Consider the following 20,369-nt stretch of genomic DNA (forward strand, 5'->3'; position numbering starts at 1 on the left):
CTACAAGAGTGTTGCTGTATTCTATAGCATCGTTACTGTGGGAGGAGGATTACAAATGTACCCATATGATGTGCTGTGACTACAAAAGTGTTCTATAGTATCGTCACTGTGGGACACGCCTTGAGTGCCTAACAAGTCACAGTTGAGAGGTATCAGTTATTTGTTGCTTCTGGCTTGTGCAAGCACATCTTTAAAGTGGTCGTGCTTGCTTATGCGTTGACGGATTTTGTTGGAAAAAGGTCCGTTGGAGTTTTTTAATTAAATTAAAAATATAGTTAGAATCTTGTAACATTTGTATAACCTATGTAAAACAGCTGAAGCCTACCAAAAGACAAAATGTTTGCTGTTTCCAGGTTGTGCAAGCCTAGCTCTAAAATGGCCATGCTCGCTTATGGCCATGCTCGCTTATGAATTGACAAATTTCATTGAAACAAATACCGTTTGAATTTTAATCAAATTGTTCAAATAGTTTATGTCTAGTAAGGTTTTTATGACTATACTGGTTTTTTTTGTTGATTAAATATAAAAATTTATAACAGTCCCCTTTTTTTATTTTAAAGAAAATAACACAATTTTTTAAAATTTTCCTTGTATGCATTTAAACATATGTGATAAATTTGGTTTCTCTAGCTTAACTAATTTTAGAGATAATAAATTTTTAATAAAAAATTCAAAATGGCGGCTAGAGGCTAAACGAGACATTTCTCGACCTATGTTTATATGACACACCTTGCATATATACAAACAGTCAACCCTTTCACTCCAGTGGTACACTAACTAATTGCTCAAGTTCATTTTTAAAAACTGCCCTTTCACTAAGTAGAATATGGAAGTGTTAAATGTTATATTTTACTTCACTTTTCCAAAATCACATAATAAAAAATACATAATACAAAAAATTATGAAATACACATTTTCATATTTTATTTAACTCTTTGAGTGCTACTGCGACACATTTTCTCCAACATCTATTTTAGGGTCTTTGTTGATCTTTCTACGTTTTTATGTAACAACTTATATTTCCATTTACCATTCTGTGGTGTTTGAAAACTAGGTAGCAGGTGACAGGCCTTGCACATGGTTTATGTTTTGAACCTTTCTTAATAGAGTTATTTACAAATATGTAATAATAATATATAAATGCATACGGAAGTGAAGTGTAGACAAACAAGTCGTAAATAGTGTATATAAATAGAATAAACATACATGTATAAGTAAAGATGTTTGACAAGTTTCATTATTAGGGATTAGAAATACTGTATGGTGAGTAAATTTAATACAATTGTATTTCAACTATAAACTCTAAAAGTATACTCGTACAAGGAGTCGATGAAAATTTTTAAAATTGTTTTAGTATATAACTTTTTTTTAGTTCATTTGGTTCTTTATTTTGGCACATTTGCTATTACTAATATATCCTTTGAAAAGAAAGTTATTCCTACAGTAAAACTAGTTTTAAATATTGGTAAAAACAGCATTCATATTCAGAAAAATAAAACAAAACATTTTTGTAAAAAATGTAATTAATTTTAGATACTGTATGAGTAAATTTAGTTATAAGAGTATAGCCCAACTAAAAACAAGCATTTAGACATTCAGTATGTTAAGTTTATATGGAGAAAACCAGTAAAAATTATTTTAATACGATCCTAAACAAATGGCAACCAAGTTTAGCATTTTTTAATAATACGGTTGAATATATTGTAGTGTACCGGGTGTCCCACAAAGAGGTTTAAATGTTTGATTTTATATTACTTACCCATTTATGCACTGAAAATTTTCAAACCCTACACAATTAATTCATTAAATAGGTTTAAAAATATTATGTGAAAATTACAGCTCTCTAGTAATCGTTGAAACAAAATGGTGGCATTTTGAAAAACTATACTTTAAAAACAGTATTTTTGGTTTTATAAAACTATTTATTGTCATATTCTAGAGAAATAAAGCATTTCAATCAGAAAATTAGAACATAGCCTATTAAAAAACCTACAATTACAGTCCACAATTATTTGAACTGTAATCCATCCACAGCGACACACTGATAACTGCGCTTAACAAATTAATCGTAAGCTCTTACAAAGAAATTCTGGGATACTTTTTTGTGACACTTCCAGTTTCTAACAAGATTTTTCCACTTAGTTATTGTTGGATTGCTAGGTGGTTCAACTCCTGGGTAGGCAGCCTGAAATTGTCTAATTGCTTCTGTAATGTTGCCAAAAGCAATAGCCCACACAAAAACACTTCACTTTTTGTTCAACATTAAAAGTCATTTCTCGAACTTCAATATCAGTAAAACTGTAATGGAGGAGGTTAGGGTATGTTTTTATAGTACAAGCAATATTCTTCAATAAAACCGCTGTTTTCAGCAATGAGCGTTATTAAAAAGCTGTTCTATAAAACTGCAACGCAGTAATCAAATCAGGTAATTCAAGAAATGAATTTATATATAAGGAAGCAAAATGGTAAAATTGTCAATATGTCACCATTTTGTTTCTACAATTGTTAGGGAGCTTTAATTTTCACAGAATATTTTTAAAACCTACTTTATTAATATTGTGTAGAGTTTGAAAATGTTCAGTGCATAAATGGACAAGTAATATAAAATCAAACATTTAAACCTCTTCGTGGGACACTCTGTATGTGTATGGAGGAGGGACTAAGTGTACTGTGTCAAGCCCTTCAAAACCACCATAGTTCTATTCACCCAATAAAGGAAGCTTAAGTTAGCTTTTGACATTATGGGGTACTAGTATAGCATTCTCCAGTGAAGCCGAATATCTGAGCACGTTACTCGTTACTGTGCTGGACGAGTATTCTAGGGAAACTGCTATTATACATAATTTGTAACTGGGAAGCGATTGCCCTGATCACGTTGAGATGCCTACCTGTACAGAGCATTTCTAAAACCTGGGGTGGGGTGATTTTGTGGCTTCTAGTGACTTCTTGAGGTTTACCTAGAGCCTCAAGATAACCTGCATTGTCCAGATTTCAAGATTGTCACAACGGATCCTCAGAGCCACAGTGATGGGGGTTATTATTTAGCCCTTTTGACCCTTTAGTATTGTATCGATTCCCAACCCCTCAGCACTGGCTATAAAATGACCTCTTTACTCCAGTGTTCAGTTCCTTACTTTGAGATGTGAACGTATGAACTATTGAACGTATTTGTGAATAGATACGTTACCTACAGTGTATTTTACTGTACAACCAAGTCCCATTCTATAAGCATTGTAATCACAGATACATACATATGATTTTCTGTTTTATATATATATATATATATATATATATATATATATATATTCAAATAGTGAACAAATATAGGCAACTGAACCATTTATTAAGTTCAGTTTATTAATAAAAGAATAAGCTTTTAAATTTTGCAATTTAGAGTATTTTATGTAAGTCAGAGTTATAATAAGCTATTAATAAAATTTGAAATACAGATGAAATCCATGATAAACACTTACGAATATCACTCTTAATCTGAAATTTAATTTCAAAATCCAGAAAGTTAAAATAGGTATAACTGAAAAAAGTAAACGGATATGTGTATCATTAGTAACATATTAACATTAGTATCATTTTACAGGTCTTTGAAAAATAAATATAAATCATGTGTTATTGGTTTTCTGTGACTTGTTGGACGCTGTGGTTACTGCAGCATATGTGGTGCGTGATAAGTTTAGGTCGACGTGCTACAGCTAAGACTACTTATGTATATAGTTAAGACTACTGCATTTGCTGCTGTAGAAGCTGCTAACAAAAGTATCAAACAAGCTTCTCAATTAGGGCCCAAAACTGGTCGTCTTTAAGTGTAATAAAACGGGACTAATCGAATTCAGTGTACGTAGCACCTCACACCCTAAGTGGTCTTCCAGTTGATGGCCTGTTTTTTTATGACAATCCAGTACAAATATTTGATTCCACTTAGTTAGTTTCTTGTCCTCCACCTTGGACTCTGATCTTACTTGGTATTTTCATGTGGAATATGTTTGTAAAAAAGTTCGATCAGTTTGGTATGCTTCTTGACCTGCCAGGTCTGCAGCCTCCAAGTGCTCCTCATAGTTTACTTCTCACATGTAGAATCTATTTTAAGATATGGGATTAGAGTTTAAAAAATTAAAAGATGATGCATCAGAGCAATATTTAATATGTCTAGAAGATAATCCTTTTACCATAGGTTTAATAAATGCAATGAATGGTCAGGTTGGGTACGAGTGTTGCATATTCATTATAAACAACCGGTCAGTTCACAGTCAGCTGTACTTGCCACTCATACCCAACAAGGGGTGCACAGCAGCTAGCTGTTCAGCAACATTCAACATAATGACATTCGCTGGTCTGTTCACAATATTCATATGTTGAACTGGCAGCAACTGCTGACCGTAAACAGTCCAGGGTCGTTTCTAACGAACATGCAGACCCTGGGTCTGTTCAAGCTCAGCAATTTCCAACTACAACTTTTTAAAAGGGGCCACAATATCTATCTATTTTGGTATTTAACTGACTACCCCAAGTCATAATAAATGAAAAGAGGTGGAATCTGGTTTAAAGAGAAAACAGTATTTTCTTATGTTTTATGATAGAGACATTGTACAAGTTATATAACATAGCTTCAAAAAATGTCCCATAACACTGATGTGTTCATCTTATTTTTAACTTGAAAAAATAAAATTATCATATTACAGATTTTGCCCCTTTTTAATGTAATCTAAGGAGTAAGTGTTGAAATAAGATCTGAGAGTTATAAAAGTATATCTGTATACAACTATGGTTAAAATAAGATGTTCAACCATTATTTTTGTATTTTAATTGGTATAACTGTCTGGTTTTCTTCCATCTATGTACAAAACAAGAAGAACAATTTTGTGTCAGTGTGGAGCCTACAAACCGAAGACACATCTTTGCCTTTGAGGTAAGAAATCTCAGGGAACATATTTTTTTTATGGTACTAATGAAGGTTTTTTATACAGGAAAACCAGTTGTCTAGAGTTACATTACAGTTGGTTTCATAAATAATTTTAATCTGTTGTAGTACTGTTTATATACATTTAGAAAATCTCTGTTCATAATCTCTAGTACAACTCATACCTTAACAGCTTTTCTCTTTGTTATGAAAATATATCATACGTAGAATAACCTGAAAACAATGTAAGATATCTTTTTAATACCATATTATGCGAGGTATTTGAGCAAGCACTTCTTAAAAATTCTATTTGCTCATAAAAACACAACCTTTTTATCAACTGTAACATTTGATTTTGGTACAATTCCTTGAAATCAGTTTGGAGGAAAACTCAAGAGATTGCTGCTGCCTTGTCTTCTTTTTTGTATTTTCACTTTTATTTGAGTCATAAAATTTTAGATGCAAAATCAAAATCATTTTGCAAGACAGTTACTAAAAAAACTGACATCTCGTAGGATTTTTACAAAAAAGAGATATTATGTTTTCATGGTATGATTTAAACACTGAAGTATATAGGAACAGTCCTAGTAAACACATTACTTATATCTTATCACATCAATTGAAATTACTACTTGGATGCAATTTATTTTTAACATACTGTCTATCACGCTTTATAATTTCATCCCTCGTTTATTTTAACAAATGCAAATGTAGAGATTTACCTTACTGAATGTTTACATAATTCAAACGATAAAGATGCGGTTCAACAACACGCCCTTAAATCTTTCCATTAGGTGAAGCATTATATTGGAAAGACCCTTGGTCCAGAGCTGTGGATGTGGAAGTTTATAAAACAAAATGGGTTGACTTCCTTTACTACACTGAAATCTTCGGCTTCAGAGAAGATTCCTTCAGCTTGTAGTTTCAAATACAAAACTAATTGTTAGAATCGATAAGGTTATAGGCAAGCAGGACTATTCTGTACAATACTGTGCCTGCAATATGAAGAGTGAATGACAACTTGGATACAGAAGAAGAAATGACTTAGACCTTTGCAGTAACACTGTATCTTGTAAGTTTTCAATTGTACAAAAGCAACACCTCACTGCTCAGCATAGACCATTCACAGCTCCTAACCATTTGGGCCTTCTAACCATTTACACAAGACCTATCATCTGGGACCTTCTACAACCACAAAACTAAATAAGACAACAAGAAAAATAAGAAGACACAAGACGTTTGGTTATTTCTTACAATTGATAGTTTAATACACAACTTATTTTTCTTTCTCAATTATCTTTCAACACTAATAATACCTTTTTTCTTTTATAGAGTGAGAACCTCACTGGGGAACTTAAAGATGATCCCGAGATTTATTTTCACTGATATCAAACACAGACACTTATAAAATTCATGAAGTATTAATAAAATGTATCAAATATGATTAAAAAATATCATATTTTATTGTTCACATTTAAAGTTTCTTATTCTATCTCTCGACACCACATATTGCAAGGGAGTTCATCGAAAGTATAGCACCGGTGTGGTAATCGTATTGGCTGTAGAGAGCAGAAATCATTTTTTATAAGTTCTACTTTGCTCCATCCACTCTTAGGGGACATTTTATTATTGGAAACATTTATTGTAGCACATTCAATTAAATTTAATGTGATATGAGTTTTTATTCAGAACATTTAAACTTCTCAAGACACAGATAGTATGTAAATGTTTTAATAAAATTGTAGAAGGATATAAAAATCAATGGTTTTCCTGTATTTTACGCAAGATGGATCTTTCCAACAGTTTACATCAACAGGGTAAGTTAGTTGACTGAAACATCACTTGACTTATTTTGCATTTAACTCAGTCAGCGAGTTCGTAGATAATCGCTGGGGGGTTTTAGCACTTGGAGTAACTTGTATATTTGAAGGTGAATACTATTAAGTGTTTAATGTATGAATTTAGTGTCTGCATGCAACTTTATAAAAAGGTTAGTAAATGTTGTAGTTTAGTAGTAAGTAGAATACGATAAAAACAAAGTATTACTTTTGCAACATGTACTAAAGGACAACACAATAAACATGATATATTTTCTAACCGTAAACTCTTAGATGCCATATATACCAATTTAAGAGGTCATGACACAATTTTTTATTGAGGCTTCCCACTATTTTTCAGCCATGGTAGAAAATACATGAAGTTAGCTGTATTTTAATTTTTAAGTGTTCCCAGAACATTTTTATTCATTATTAAAATACTACTTTTAAATAAATGTTGCAGTAAAAAATGCATTTAAAATTTTCATTGTAGTTTTTAAAAAGTGTGAAGGAAAGAGGATTTTATCCGGACATTTACCATTGTTCAGTGAAACAAACAATCAGTGACACTACGTTTCGAGATCTGCATACTGATTTTTTGTTTCACTGAATGATGGCAAATGTCCGGAAAAATTCTGTTTCCTTCAAAATCGTTCCATCGTCAAAAATAAACTTCAAAAAAAGAATTAAAAAGCGTGTTGCAATTCTTTACAATAAATTGCAATAACAAAAAGAAGAAAGTAATGTAAATTAGTGACATATACTTTTTAATGTTCAAACCTGGTTGGGAAAAATGTTTATGTTGAATTTTTTACTAAAAAACAACTTAAACTGAATAAATCTTGCACACGCAAACATAAAAAAAATTAACTTCTTACTATAACCCCATACTACACAGTTTTTCCTAAAAACATTGATTTACAACGTCTTTGTACGTTGTAGTAAAGTATTATAATTTAGTCAACAATACTTTATTTTCTGTTTAAGAAAGTTATGGCTCAGCCAAAAATGAATGACTAGAGAGTATTAAAAACCAATAAATTTATAATAATCGGATCTATTTTTGTTCTTATCTTACAAAGAACAAGCCATTCATTCTTATTTTTTGTATCTTATAACTTTGCTTTATATGAATACAGAAACTGAAAATTATCAATATAGATTAAAAGCATACATTTGATATTATTTCTTTATGTAAAGCAAAATGTAAAATTAGTTTAAAAGCTGCCAGACAACAATAAAAATATAAGATCTTTTAATAAAATATAATTGATGTTTTTATTTTAAATAAAATGTAATTAATGGTTCGTTTAATACATTTTAAATAAATTAGTTATTAGTCTGGGGTAGCTTAATTTTTACTGGTAGCAATCAAACAAACAATTTTATTTTGTTGGTTAGTTCATAGTTTCAAAAGAGAGACATTCAAATTAAAATTAAATGCTATAATACCAATACACAAGTGTAATCCAAACAAAACTTGAAAATTATACATAAAAAACTATTTTCTGCAACTCCTTTACAAACATGAGAAATAATAACAACAATGTTTTGTTAAAACATGCATTTAATTCCCAAACAATACAAAACACACAAACATAGCAAAAAAAGCATGCACTATAAAAACAAAAATAATACAAGATAAATAATATTAAAGCTTAATAAAGCAGTCAAACTTTGTGAACAAATAATAAACACTACATAAAACAAGAATAATACAGTAACAACTAATTATATATTTCTCAATACAAATTGTGCTTTAAGCTCCAAATTATAAAGCTATGAAAGATACAAAGTAGCTTATATAAAAATATCTATAAAACAACAATACTGATAAATTATCACTCTTTTCAATGAAAATTAATTAAAAAACCCTTTAAGGGAGAATTTTCTTTTATTTAGATTATATCTAGTGTAATAATACTAGGGGTTAACAGTCTTCTTGGCCTCCCACTGAACTAGGCCTACTCATATCACGATTTAAAATCTTTATTATTTTAAAAAACTATTTCATACCTGCATTAAAACTAATAAATTACTTTTGCATATGTATAAAGTTATCAGTGTATTTTTAATAAATCCATTTACTAATAATAATAGAGAAAACTTGCAGTTTCCTGGATTAAGAATATTTTGTTTATTACATAAACTAAATGGTTAAATACCTGAATAAAGTCTAATCCACTGCATTCTAAAATAATATGTCAATGTGTTTACTCAAGTGACTGGTTTGTACAGAATTCATAAGTTTATTTATTTTATAGGCAATACATATAAAAAAATGTTAATTGGCAACAACAAAAACATAATAAAAATATGTAATATTCTCAAACTAAAACAAATTTCTTTAAAGTTATGATTTTTAAACAAATCTTCGCTTATGTAGTAGACTAAAGTTACAAATTACTACAAATTATTCAAACAAAAGCAATATATTAATTATTTCCCAAATGATATTTACTAAATGTTATTTCACAATAATTCCTTTTTTGGTTATACTAAAAACAGTTTCCAACTCCAGTTGGCATTTTAAACTTGTTTGCAATATGTAGAAGGGGCTATTTTTATATTACGCTTGTGTTCTTCTTTTCCAATTTTTCGATTTTATATTCTGCTTTAACTAGAGATGTGTGTTTAAATGTAAGACAATTAATTGTATCACTTAACTCAGATTCCTTGATATTGGAATTACCAAAAACCTGAAGTTAAGTGTAATATATATATATATCAAACTTATAAAATTAGTCTAGAAAATCGCTAGAAAGAGGACAACTCTTGGTCATTTATGTTTGCAAATAGATTTCTTTCTTGTAAGCAACAAGGTAGCTTGGGCATGTACCCATGTTACCAGCAACCTACGTGTTGAGACTCGTGTGACAGCATTGGGACTAAATTTTCCAGCAACCTTATCTCATCAGCCTTGAGATAACATTAGAGTAGAGTAACAACTTTGATAACAACCTTGCCTTGTAATATACTGCAGACATTTACCATAAGCACCTATGCGTATTAGTTTAAAATTACCATTGGGATATTTATATTGTTCAAATAAAATGTGTCCTCCTACAATGACTATTCTGCTAATGCCAATTATTATTTATTGTAATAGAGTAAAGAGGAAAAATAAAATAAAAAATGTTCGTCTCATACGATGATTTTCAATTTTTACGATTGTTTTGATCAAATCACAATTCCTTATACTGCACAGAGATTACAATTGTTATATAATTTCAATTACATCAGAAAAACTCACATATTGTTTTAGAAGTGAAAACAATAACAATACAGATAAATATTTGACCTCACATTAAATGTCTAGGCTAATTCAATGACTCTAAACTAAATTCAAAAAACTTGGTGAGGTAAATATTTCATGCAGTTCATTATTTAGCACGCATGTGGAGGCTGATCAAGTGACCTATCGACATTGTGTCAAGTCTGGTATTTAGCGCGCATGTGGAGGCTGATCAAGTGACCTATTGACATTGTGTCAAGTCTGGTATTTAGCGCGCATGTGGAGGCTGATCAAGTGACCTATTGACATTGTGTCAAGTCTGGTATTTAGCGCGCATGTGGAGGCTGATCAAGTGACCTATCGACATTGTGTCAAGTCTGGTATTTAGCGCGCATGTGGAGGCTGATCAAGTGACCTATCGACATTGTGTCAAGTCTGGTACAGGCAGTTCAAAATCAAAACCTGTACTGAATGTTCATAACATTTTTGAACTCCACATTCGTTATATGATTTTCAAGTACATAAAAAGTACAAAATTTTTTGTTATAGTCAAAAGTTTATAATAAATTTGTTATTATAGCTAAATATATGAAAATAAATTAGTGCAACACTTTTAGTATACATCAGCTATTTGTGTTGTCTTAGAGGGATTGAATATCCAAAGAGTTATCTTTGTATGATAAAAATGTATTAAAAATTTAATTACTGCAGCTTATTAGATTATAGAGCTTTAAAGCTTTTACGTAAAAAATATCATTAAACAATGTTTTAATATAATACTATTATATTAGGTGCCATACTAAAGAATAATTTACAAAATTATTTTATACTCAGCATATGCAGGCTTAAACACAAAATAGACCCTATTATAAATACAATTGGTTACACTCTTTTTCAAAGTATGCACACTCACTCAGTTTTAACTCAAAAGTATGAATATGGAGCACGATCATTTAGAACAACTTTTTAACACTGATAAAAACAAATACTACTGTCAATGTTTTTTTTTCTTTATTCAATATATAAACAGAAAAGGAAAAAATATTTATAAATGAGTCATGTTTAGTAAAATTCATTTTGAGATACAAAATTGTAATTCTGTATGGGCATTAGCTTGATGCTGAACAAACCAAACTTCACAAGAAGCTATAAAACAGAAAAGATTCAAGCAATATAAACAAAAAATAAAACATTATGTGAAGTGTGTTGGAACTGGATTAAAAAAGGAAAAGGTCTTTTATTGATCTTTTAAAATCATATACAAATGAATATGTACTTCACAAGAATCTAGACAACAAAAAAGATTCAAGCAATATAAACAAAAGATAAAACATTATGTAAAGTGTATGATGCATTAGTTCTTGAAACAGGATTAAAAAAAGGAATGAAAAGGTCTTTTATTGATCTTTTGAAATCAAATATAAGTGAATATGTTTATGTATACTTTTGAAGAAAAATATTGTTAGCACTAAAATAAAGATAAAATAAAAAATAGCCATAAAAATAGTGTTAAAAACTTAAATCAAATACAAATTAATGCTTTTTTACAGTAAAAACCATAGACAGACAAATATAAGCTCAACAAAGTAAAATAGATAAACATGTGCTTATTTCAACTCATACTTATATTATAATCACCTCCTAAACTCCTGAAGCCTTTTAAAAAATTTCCTGTATCATAATTCATATTTAAAACTCATATAAATTTTCAGATTACATTTAAAAAATCAATTTAGAAAACAATAATTTTAAAATATTTTATTTTTAATTGTTACACGAATTCTTGGGTTTGTGGTAATATTTGTTATTGAGTCCATCCATTCATTATGTAAAGACAAATATATGAGAAAACATTAACAATTAAACAGCTGGCTGTAGAGAAACGACCTTGAGTTGTTTTCCCATAAGAACAATGTTAAACCTCATGGGCTTATAGACCATTAGTCATATAATTATGGGAAATGTCTCATTTTAAAGATATAGCTAATATGCAACCAAGTGCTTTTTAGTTCTTCTGTAAAACGAACAATTTTTGAATATTTAAGCAAAAAAAGTACAACAATATGTTGAGATATTTTTATGAATACAGATAAAATGTTTTAAAAAAACTAAAAAGCACTTGGATGCATATTAGTTATATCTTTAAAATGAGATATTTCCTATAATTATACAACTAAAACTAAGGTTCCATAAGCCCATGAGATCCCATAATTAACATTGTTCTTATGGGGCTAAATCAAGATGGCCACTAGTAAAGCCAACTCTTAAGTAAACACATTGTAAACAGTATTTGTATATAGTGGCCACTATTACCATTAGAATTGTAATGGTATTACATTAGGACACCCTAAGAATGTATTTGGACATAATCAGTTCTAGATATAACAATTGAAATTGAATTAAAAGTATACATGAGCATTATCCAAGACAAACGATTTTACTAACACAGAAAATGGTGCAAGCCATTCAGTTTTTCAAATTAAATTAACCCTCCAAGTGCCTTAATAAAAATATATAACCCACTTTTAAGTGCTGGCCATTTTTAAACATATTATTTTACTTAACCCTTCAACGCGTTTTGCCGTACTAGGTACGTCATGACACTTTTACTTGAGATCGCGTTTTGCCGTACTGAGTACGTCATGGAGTAGTCGGTTATTTTTGTAGCTGTAACAGACGACTATCGAATGTTTTCAATGAAAAATGTATACCAATCGAAAGGAGAAGATTCAAACTTTCGATTAATTGAGTCGATATCTCGAAAAATCGATCTTTAGAAAAAATATCTGAGAAATCAGCTGCATTCAAGACGACGTCATTGCCGTGCAGCCGATCGTTTGTCAGCTTACGTTTGTTGTTGTTTACAGTCATTGTTAGTGTGATGGTTATGTTCAACTGACATATTTTTGTGTGTTTTACGTTCCTTTGTTTAGTTATTATTATTAGTTTTACAAGCTAACTATATTGTTTTGAAGAAGGAAATCCCGTTTTGACAGGAACAATTTGTTGTGTTTTATAAACATGAGTTGGGGATGGTTTGTAGGTTAGCTAGCTTTTAGGGAAATTAACCTAAAGTAGGTTAATTTTGTTTAATTTGGCTAATTTTAAACACTAACAACATAGAAGTATAATAAAATAATTATAAACTTGGGTAATTTGCTTATATTATTTATAAAACACAAAATCTCTAAAAAACCGCCAGAAAAATCAACGCAGGAGGGAGTATGACCATGAAAAAAAAATAACGCGTTGAAGGGTTAATTAAATGTAACTTTTTTATATAAATTGTTCTCAAATAATTTATTATTATGTATTATATCAAATTTTTCATAAAAACATGCTCTAAAACACAAAGAAAAACATTGTAATTTTTTATCTAATAGCTGAGTTATATAATATTATGTATTATAATATATATTACATAATACCTCTATTAAGATATTATATGCGTATTATCTTTCGAAATAAAGAAGTCAAAATACATAAACTGTAGGAAATTTAATTTTAAATGTGAAAAATGTCACACAAACAGTATATATAACAAAAATTAAATTTTAAAATGTCAAAAATGGTAACAAAGGCCTGTTGGCCTAAATGTATAAATTAATGATGTAGACTACATCAAAAAGTACTTAAGACAAAAGGCATTATTTCAAAATAAACTACTTTCAAACCAACTTGATTAAAATATGAGCACAAAAAACTAGATGCCTGTTACAATAACAAAAATATAAAGAAAATAATACACACAATAAAATATATGCATCATTATCACAAGTCATTTAGCCTCGAATGAAACGAAGTAAAGCATGCGAAATCTAATTGAATCAACTGACCGTTATTGGTTTTTTCAGAACTTTCTAAATAGCGCTTCAAATTTTAATAAAAAAAGTAGTAAGGCCTTTTTATAAATTTGTATACGAACTATGAATTTATTGAAACTACCTTCAGCCATAATATGATGCTAAAAGCATGTTGCACAGTGCTATAACATCACTTGGAGGTTTAAACAAGAAAATATTTGAAATACTGTATTTTTTTAGTTATTTATAATTTAGTATTGTCTGTTATAAATAATACAGGATTACCTTATTGAGCATAAAACAAAACATCTTTTAATCTACTTTTCTTGCGGTTTTATGACATAAAATAACATATTTATAGAACTCATATAATAATAACATAATCAGCAATACAACTAAGAACCACACTCAACAAAATAACAACACAGTTAGCAAGAGTTGTAGGTTAAGCTTACAGACATGAGGCATGCTAGGAGTTGCAGAAATTAATTTAAATTTTTTGAATTGAAATGAATGACTTCTGGCAAAAACACTTAGTAAATGTAATGGCTATAATTAACAAGAGTTAACAGTCCTATTAAATTAAGTTTTCATGATGAAAGTACACATCACATTGCTGTTTATAAATCAAGATCGGATTAATTATACACAAGAAGTGAATGAAACTACTGTCAAAGGTGAAAAAATTATGTCTAAAAATATCTGTAAACAATTATAAAATTTTGCAACCCATAATGTAGTATTTTGACTATCTCAAAATAATGCAATTAAAAATAGTGTTGATAAATATTTGAAATCACAACAATATCAAAGGAAATAAAACACTATTCTACAGCACCTTAATACACACCCAACATCCAAAAATAAAATAATACAAAAATAGAACAAGAATATGTAAAAATGTTTTTTAATATCTTTCTTTATGTCCAAGTAAATTAAAAAAATAATGCCTCATTTATTTATTTTCAAAACAAAAAGAGAAGAACCCTACCTGAGGAATAATATACAACTCAGTGAGAAAACATCTCTCGACAACTCAAACACTCTGAGATGGGTACACATAATATTATGTGTGCCCACCTTAAATAAAGCCTTTTAAAAATAAATTTTGTAAAAAAAATTGATTGATTTTAGAGTTAAAAAAATTAAAATTGTCTAGCTATTATATTAATTTTGACATTTTTAATTTATGTTTAAGTTTACGTTAAAAATAGTGTTTGAATAAAATAATTGATTCGACAACACTGGAGTTTGAGTTTTTTAGTAAAATAAAGTTTTGATGATTAATTTCTTGCTACCCACCCTTCTAAATTACAAACCTTGATGAGTTGCATAGTAAATGTTAGACCCAACAGAACAAAGCAGTAAAATAATAATGTACTACGTAACATAAGAGGATCAGTTAAAAGTGGTTTATTACATCAAATAAAATTACTTTAACAGTTATGAAATGAAATCATGAATGAAACAAACTAATAATAGATCCTGGCATTCTATATGAAAAATCACATTGCAAACTGGTACATATGTAAATATCTCTTTGTACTTGTAGTTATTAACTAAGAAATATAATTGAAATCACTATAAAATAATCAACAACCAAGCAATAAATAAAACGGTTTAACTAATAAAAGATCTGTAAAAACTATAGTAAAATACAGGAAATAAATGTGTATTGTCACTACAGTGATTTAAAATGTTTAGAAATAGACTTTATAAAATAAAATATATTTTTCTGAATAGACTCTGGCTTTTAACAATAAAGATGACATTTTTTCTTAAAGGTCTAAAAAGAAATGAATCAGCATTAAAAATATAATTAGTAATTATTTAGTAATAGATATTTATAAATCACTATTTAAATGAGGCCTGCTCTACAGAATTTTTAAAGATATTTAGCTGAGTGTATATAAATATTCTTTACACTACTGTACATTTTTACTAAAAAAAGTATAAACAAAATATTTCAACAAATATATCTTTCAGATAAAAGTAATTTTACATAAATTCATTCTTACTTTCGTTGTTAATACTTGAAGACCTATAATTTACTACTGTAAAAGCCAGAGTGTATTTTGGTTGTGGACTCAGAGATTATTATTTACCGCCAATCTCTTCTTGTACTCCTCATTGGACTGCTGTAACTCTGCGATAGAGGCTTGAAGTTTCGCAATCTCGGCTATGTAAGCTTCTTCACAACCACCAATATTAAATGTCACCTGTAAAAAATGTGAAATTGGTCACAGGATCTTTTGTCTTGATTAAGAATATTCTTCCACATTTTTTATCAGTAAAAGCATTAAAACAATGAGAGACGTAGAAGTTGCTTTGCTTTATGGGACAGCACTTATCAAACCCAATGTGTCAATTCTCCATTCCAATAACCTGACACCAGCAAACTTTTATCTTTTTGCTATTTAAGTTGTGCTGACTTGGATGAAGTGATGAAAAATACTACGATCCAATCAACAGATGATTACATTACTTAGAACTCATCCAATGCTATAAATTGAGACACAAAAAATGTAAGTGCCAAATTGCCCTCTGTGGAGTGAGAGGATCAGGTAGAAAATACTTGAAAGGTACATGGAAAAGAACAATCAAAGGTACATGGTGCAATCCAAGCTTGGAACCTCAGCACACCTCATCTTGATGTTATATAATAGCTTAATATAACACTACTATATTCTTCTAGATATACTTCAGTTGCAGTATTCTATGTACACATTATAAATTGTTACTTAATGAATAAACATAATTTTCATTTTGACTTCTATTATTTTTGGACTGAATTCATATTTGTAAATTTATCATAGTTCCTTGATGTATTTTCAATGTTGAGCCAGGGTAAGTAATTTATTTATGTCAAGCATGTGCATTGCGCACAGCACCATATTGCAACTTTCAAAAATGTCTTTATTTTTTCCACTTTTCTATAATGTCTTTGACTACTCCTAAATGTTTCTTTGATATAATGACTCAATTAAATTTATAAGAAGTAATTCTTAATAAGCTATTTACAAGAAGTAATAAGACGGTAGTATTAGGCAGCTTTACCAACTAAAAACTTAGTATCAATAAAAATCTATAAAATAATCATCACATATCTTTGCTCTATATGATTAGTCAATCAACTCTGTTAATCTAAGATTGAGGAACCAATATTTTTGTGTTGGTTCCTGATTTTTCCTACGGACCAATGGAACCAAGTACATATTTTTGTGTCATCAAATATAATTACTAGTTTATTATTATATGTATATAAAAGGTGTTTTAAAAAGGACTTTACAACTTTGAAAATTCATACAAATTCATTCAAAATAAGATACAGTGCTGGTTTTAGTATTATTTTAAAGGGAAACATCAAGTTTTGACTCATGTAGCTCGTTGTTCATGAGTTCATGTCGTGCAGAATTTCGCTCAACAAGCGCTAGCGGCAGTTACGTTAAAGATGGCTGCCATTACTGGACTGGAGCTGTGTGTTTTGGTTTGAAGGATCACAGTCGACAACAGTTTAGCGTAATTTTTGTACCAAGCACACTAAAGATCTTCCTAGTAGGCCTACAATTTATGAGTGGCATAAAAAATATTTTGTAAAAGGGTGCTCAGTAAAACATATGAAATCATCAGGTTGTCGAAGTACATCTGATGAAGTTGTTGAGCAAGTGAAATAAATTTTTGTCAACAGCCCTTTGAAATCGACCCGGCATGCATTTTGTGAGCTACAAGTCCCACATACAATGGTTTTGCGTGTGTTGAGAAAATGTTTACATTTGAGACCATACAGATTATCACTTTTACAAGGCATTAAAGATACTGATAAGATTGCATGGATGAACTTCTGTGTGGATATGTTATGTGTGTCAATTAGATGATGATGATGAACATATCTTGGACAGCATAATTTGTTCTGCAAGTCAACTTTTCACTTAAGTGGCAAAGTTAACACACATCATTGTAGGATTTGGGGTAATGAAAATCCACATGAAAAATTGCAACATGCTCGTGATAGCCCTAATGTGAATGTGTTTTATGCGTTGAGCAAGAAGAAAATGTACGGCATCTTTTTTTATCCAAGGGAGAACCATTAACAGGATAGTGTGGTTGGATATGTTGCAACAATTTTTGATACCACGGATCGATGAAGATGAACGAGAACAAAACGTTTATGCAAGATGGTGCACCATCATACTGTCTGACTGACATCCGAGAATTTCTGAATGACGACTTTCCAGGTCAATGGATTGGCCGTGCTGTGCCAGTTACATTGCTCCACCACTCCGCAGACCTGACAACGCTAGACTTTTTCTTCTGGGGCTTCATCAAGGATATGATGTATCTACCTCCTTCGCCCGCCACTCTACCAAAACTTAGGGCAAGAATCTACACTACCGCTGAGCAAGTTACACCTGCAATGCTAGTGCGAGTTTGGGAATAAATTGACTACCGATGGGATGTCTATAGGATAACCAACAGAGCCACATAGAACATCTTTAATTTAAGGTAAAAAAATCTTTATGTGTTTTCCTTTAAAACAACAGTAAAAACAGCACTGTACCTTTTTTGAATATATTTATATACATTTTCAAAGCGGTAAAGTCCTTTTTGTAACACCCCGTATTATTAAGAAAACCAATTATATTTCCAGAGTTAATTTCCAGTTTGTTAAATGTATATTAACGTATGTAGGATTTTTCATATGATTTTTCAAGTATTTTGCTATAGTTAAAATAATGAAAGAAACAATTCAAATTGAATAATCAAACAATAAACCAAATTATAAACCTTTTTAATATTAAACTGCCTTTTTTTTAACAAGAATCTGAAACAATTTTCTAGTGACTTTTCATAAGGGATTGAAAACAATATTACAAACAGTAAATTAATGGTAGTCAATGTTAAAAGTGTCACCTTATCCACAGACGGGGAGGAGAGGGTGAGTGAGTTGTCCAGAGTGTCAAGATCAGCCTCCAGCCCACTCTCGCTGTGACGCAAAGAACGCCCAATAGCGAGACCTGCACACAAGTCACATCTCTCACAGCCCACATTCCTTTATAACAGGTTTCTTAGTTTAGTAGGTTATGTTGAATTTTGGTTTCTTAGTTATGCCAGTAAAAGTATAAATGAATAAAATCTTTATTTGTCGTTCGAATTCTTACAATCATTGACAATGTCATATTGCAGCCTAGGGGCATGGTCAAAATAAAACAATTTTATCAAAATAATTTAAACTTAAACTAATATACAAAAAAAGAAAAAACAAGTGCTTTAAGTAGCATAAATTTAGTCAGTGAAGGTTAATTTTAAAATAAACTAGGCCTAGATATATAAATTAAATAGTAAATAAACAATTGTCAAAATTTACATATAAAAATTATTATATATCTAAAAATGTAATGTTTTTAATTCTAAAAACTTGTCTAAACTATAGAAAGGGTGTTTCAAAAGCCAACTATAAAAAAGCTTAGTGAAGGTTTTATGTGGATACTTATTTACCAGAGGTTCCAAAAAATTATAGATTTTCAGCGATGTTTACCATGTGACTATTTAAGGTTTTACTGAGGCGGTGATAACCAATTGCAGCATTGTTTTTTAGTTCTAGTATTGTATGAATGAATTTCGTTATTAAATTTTAAAAATTTTTGGATTTTTTAGAATATAGTTAATTAAATCAAATATATATAGATTGATAACCGTTTGAATCTCTAACAGAATAAAAAGTGGTTTACAATGTTCCCAAGCGGTTGAGAATTAGTCATTACTCTTAATAGCTTTTTTTTTGAAGAATTAAGATGTCTTCAGTTCCTGAGCAGTTGCCCCAAAATATCAAACCATATCGAAAAACTGCTTGGAAATACGCAAAATAGGCAGTCCTCACATAGTTTTTAGGAACAGCACTCCTAAGGCAAACCTAACAGGTAAATAACTCTAGAAAGCCTCTTGCTTATATATTCTGTAATGTTGGTTCCAGTTTAGTTGGTTATCTATATACATTCCTAAAAAATTTTACAATTGGAGCTAAAACTGTTATCAAGAGGGGCCAAATAAGGTTTCAAGCTAAAAAATTATATTTTTGTGTCTTTTCTTTCATTTAATTAGAAATCCATTAGATCGAAAACCACTGGGAAGCACCTATATTAAGGTTTCATCTGAAAATTTTGAGAGTTCTCCAATGTTATTTGCAATGTTAATAAAAGTTGTATCATCAGCGTAAAGTATTGTTTTAGCTGTCACTGAGAAAGGTAGATAATTTATACTGATTTAAAATAGAAGTGGTCCAAGGACAGAGCCCTGTGGGACACCATATTTTACTGTAATGTCCTTGGACCTTACCCCATTGATGGTAACTATCTGTTGTCGATCATGTAAATAAGGACTTGAAAAAATTTCAATGTAGGATCTGAAAACCCGTAATAATTTAGCTTTGTGATAAGATCACAGTGGTTAACACAATCAAAGGGCTTTGCTCAGGTCACAGAAGGTGACCTGAGCAAAAGCCTTATTTTCAAATACCTGATTAATTTGTCTAATCAAATCATCTATTGCATCAACAGTAGATTTAGTCTTTCTAAAACCAAATTGAGATGCATTTAAAAGATAAT

The 20,369-nt window shown here is 30.0% G+C and overlaps 1 protein-coding gene across 1 annotated transcript in view; it reads right to left on the reverse strand.

Moving 5' to 3' along the window:
• LOC124356824 (blastoderm-specific protein 25D) overlaps positions 1–20,369 on the reverse strand; it is a 58,564-nt gene that overhangs the window by 10,392 nt on the left and 27,803 nt on the right. The window contains exons 13-14 of the mRNA XM_046808058.1: positions 18,679–18,782; positions 15,873–15,986 (exon numbers count right to left, since the gene is read on the reverse strand). Coding sequence (XP_046664014.1) covers positions 15,873–15,986; positions 18,679–18,782 — 218 coding nt within the window. The remainder of the gene's footprint in view (positions 1–15,872; positions 15,987–18,678; positions 18,783–20,369) is intronic.

The sequence above is a fragment of the Homalodisca vitripennis genome, chromosome 3 (assembly GCF_021130785.1).
Source record: "Homalodisca vitripennis isolate AUS2020 chromosome 3, UT_GWSS_2.1, whole genome shotgun sequence".
In the NCBI taxonomy this organism is placed as follows: Eukaryota; Metazoa; Arthropoda; class Insecta; order Hemiptera; family Cicadellidae; genus Homalodisca; species Homalodisca vitripennis.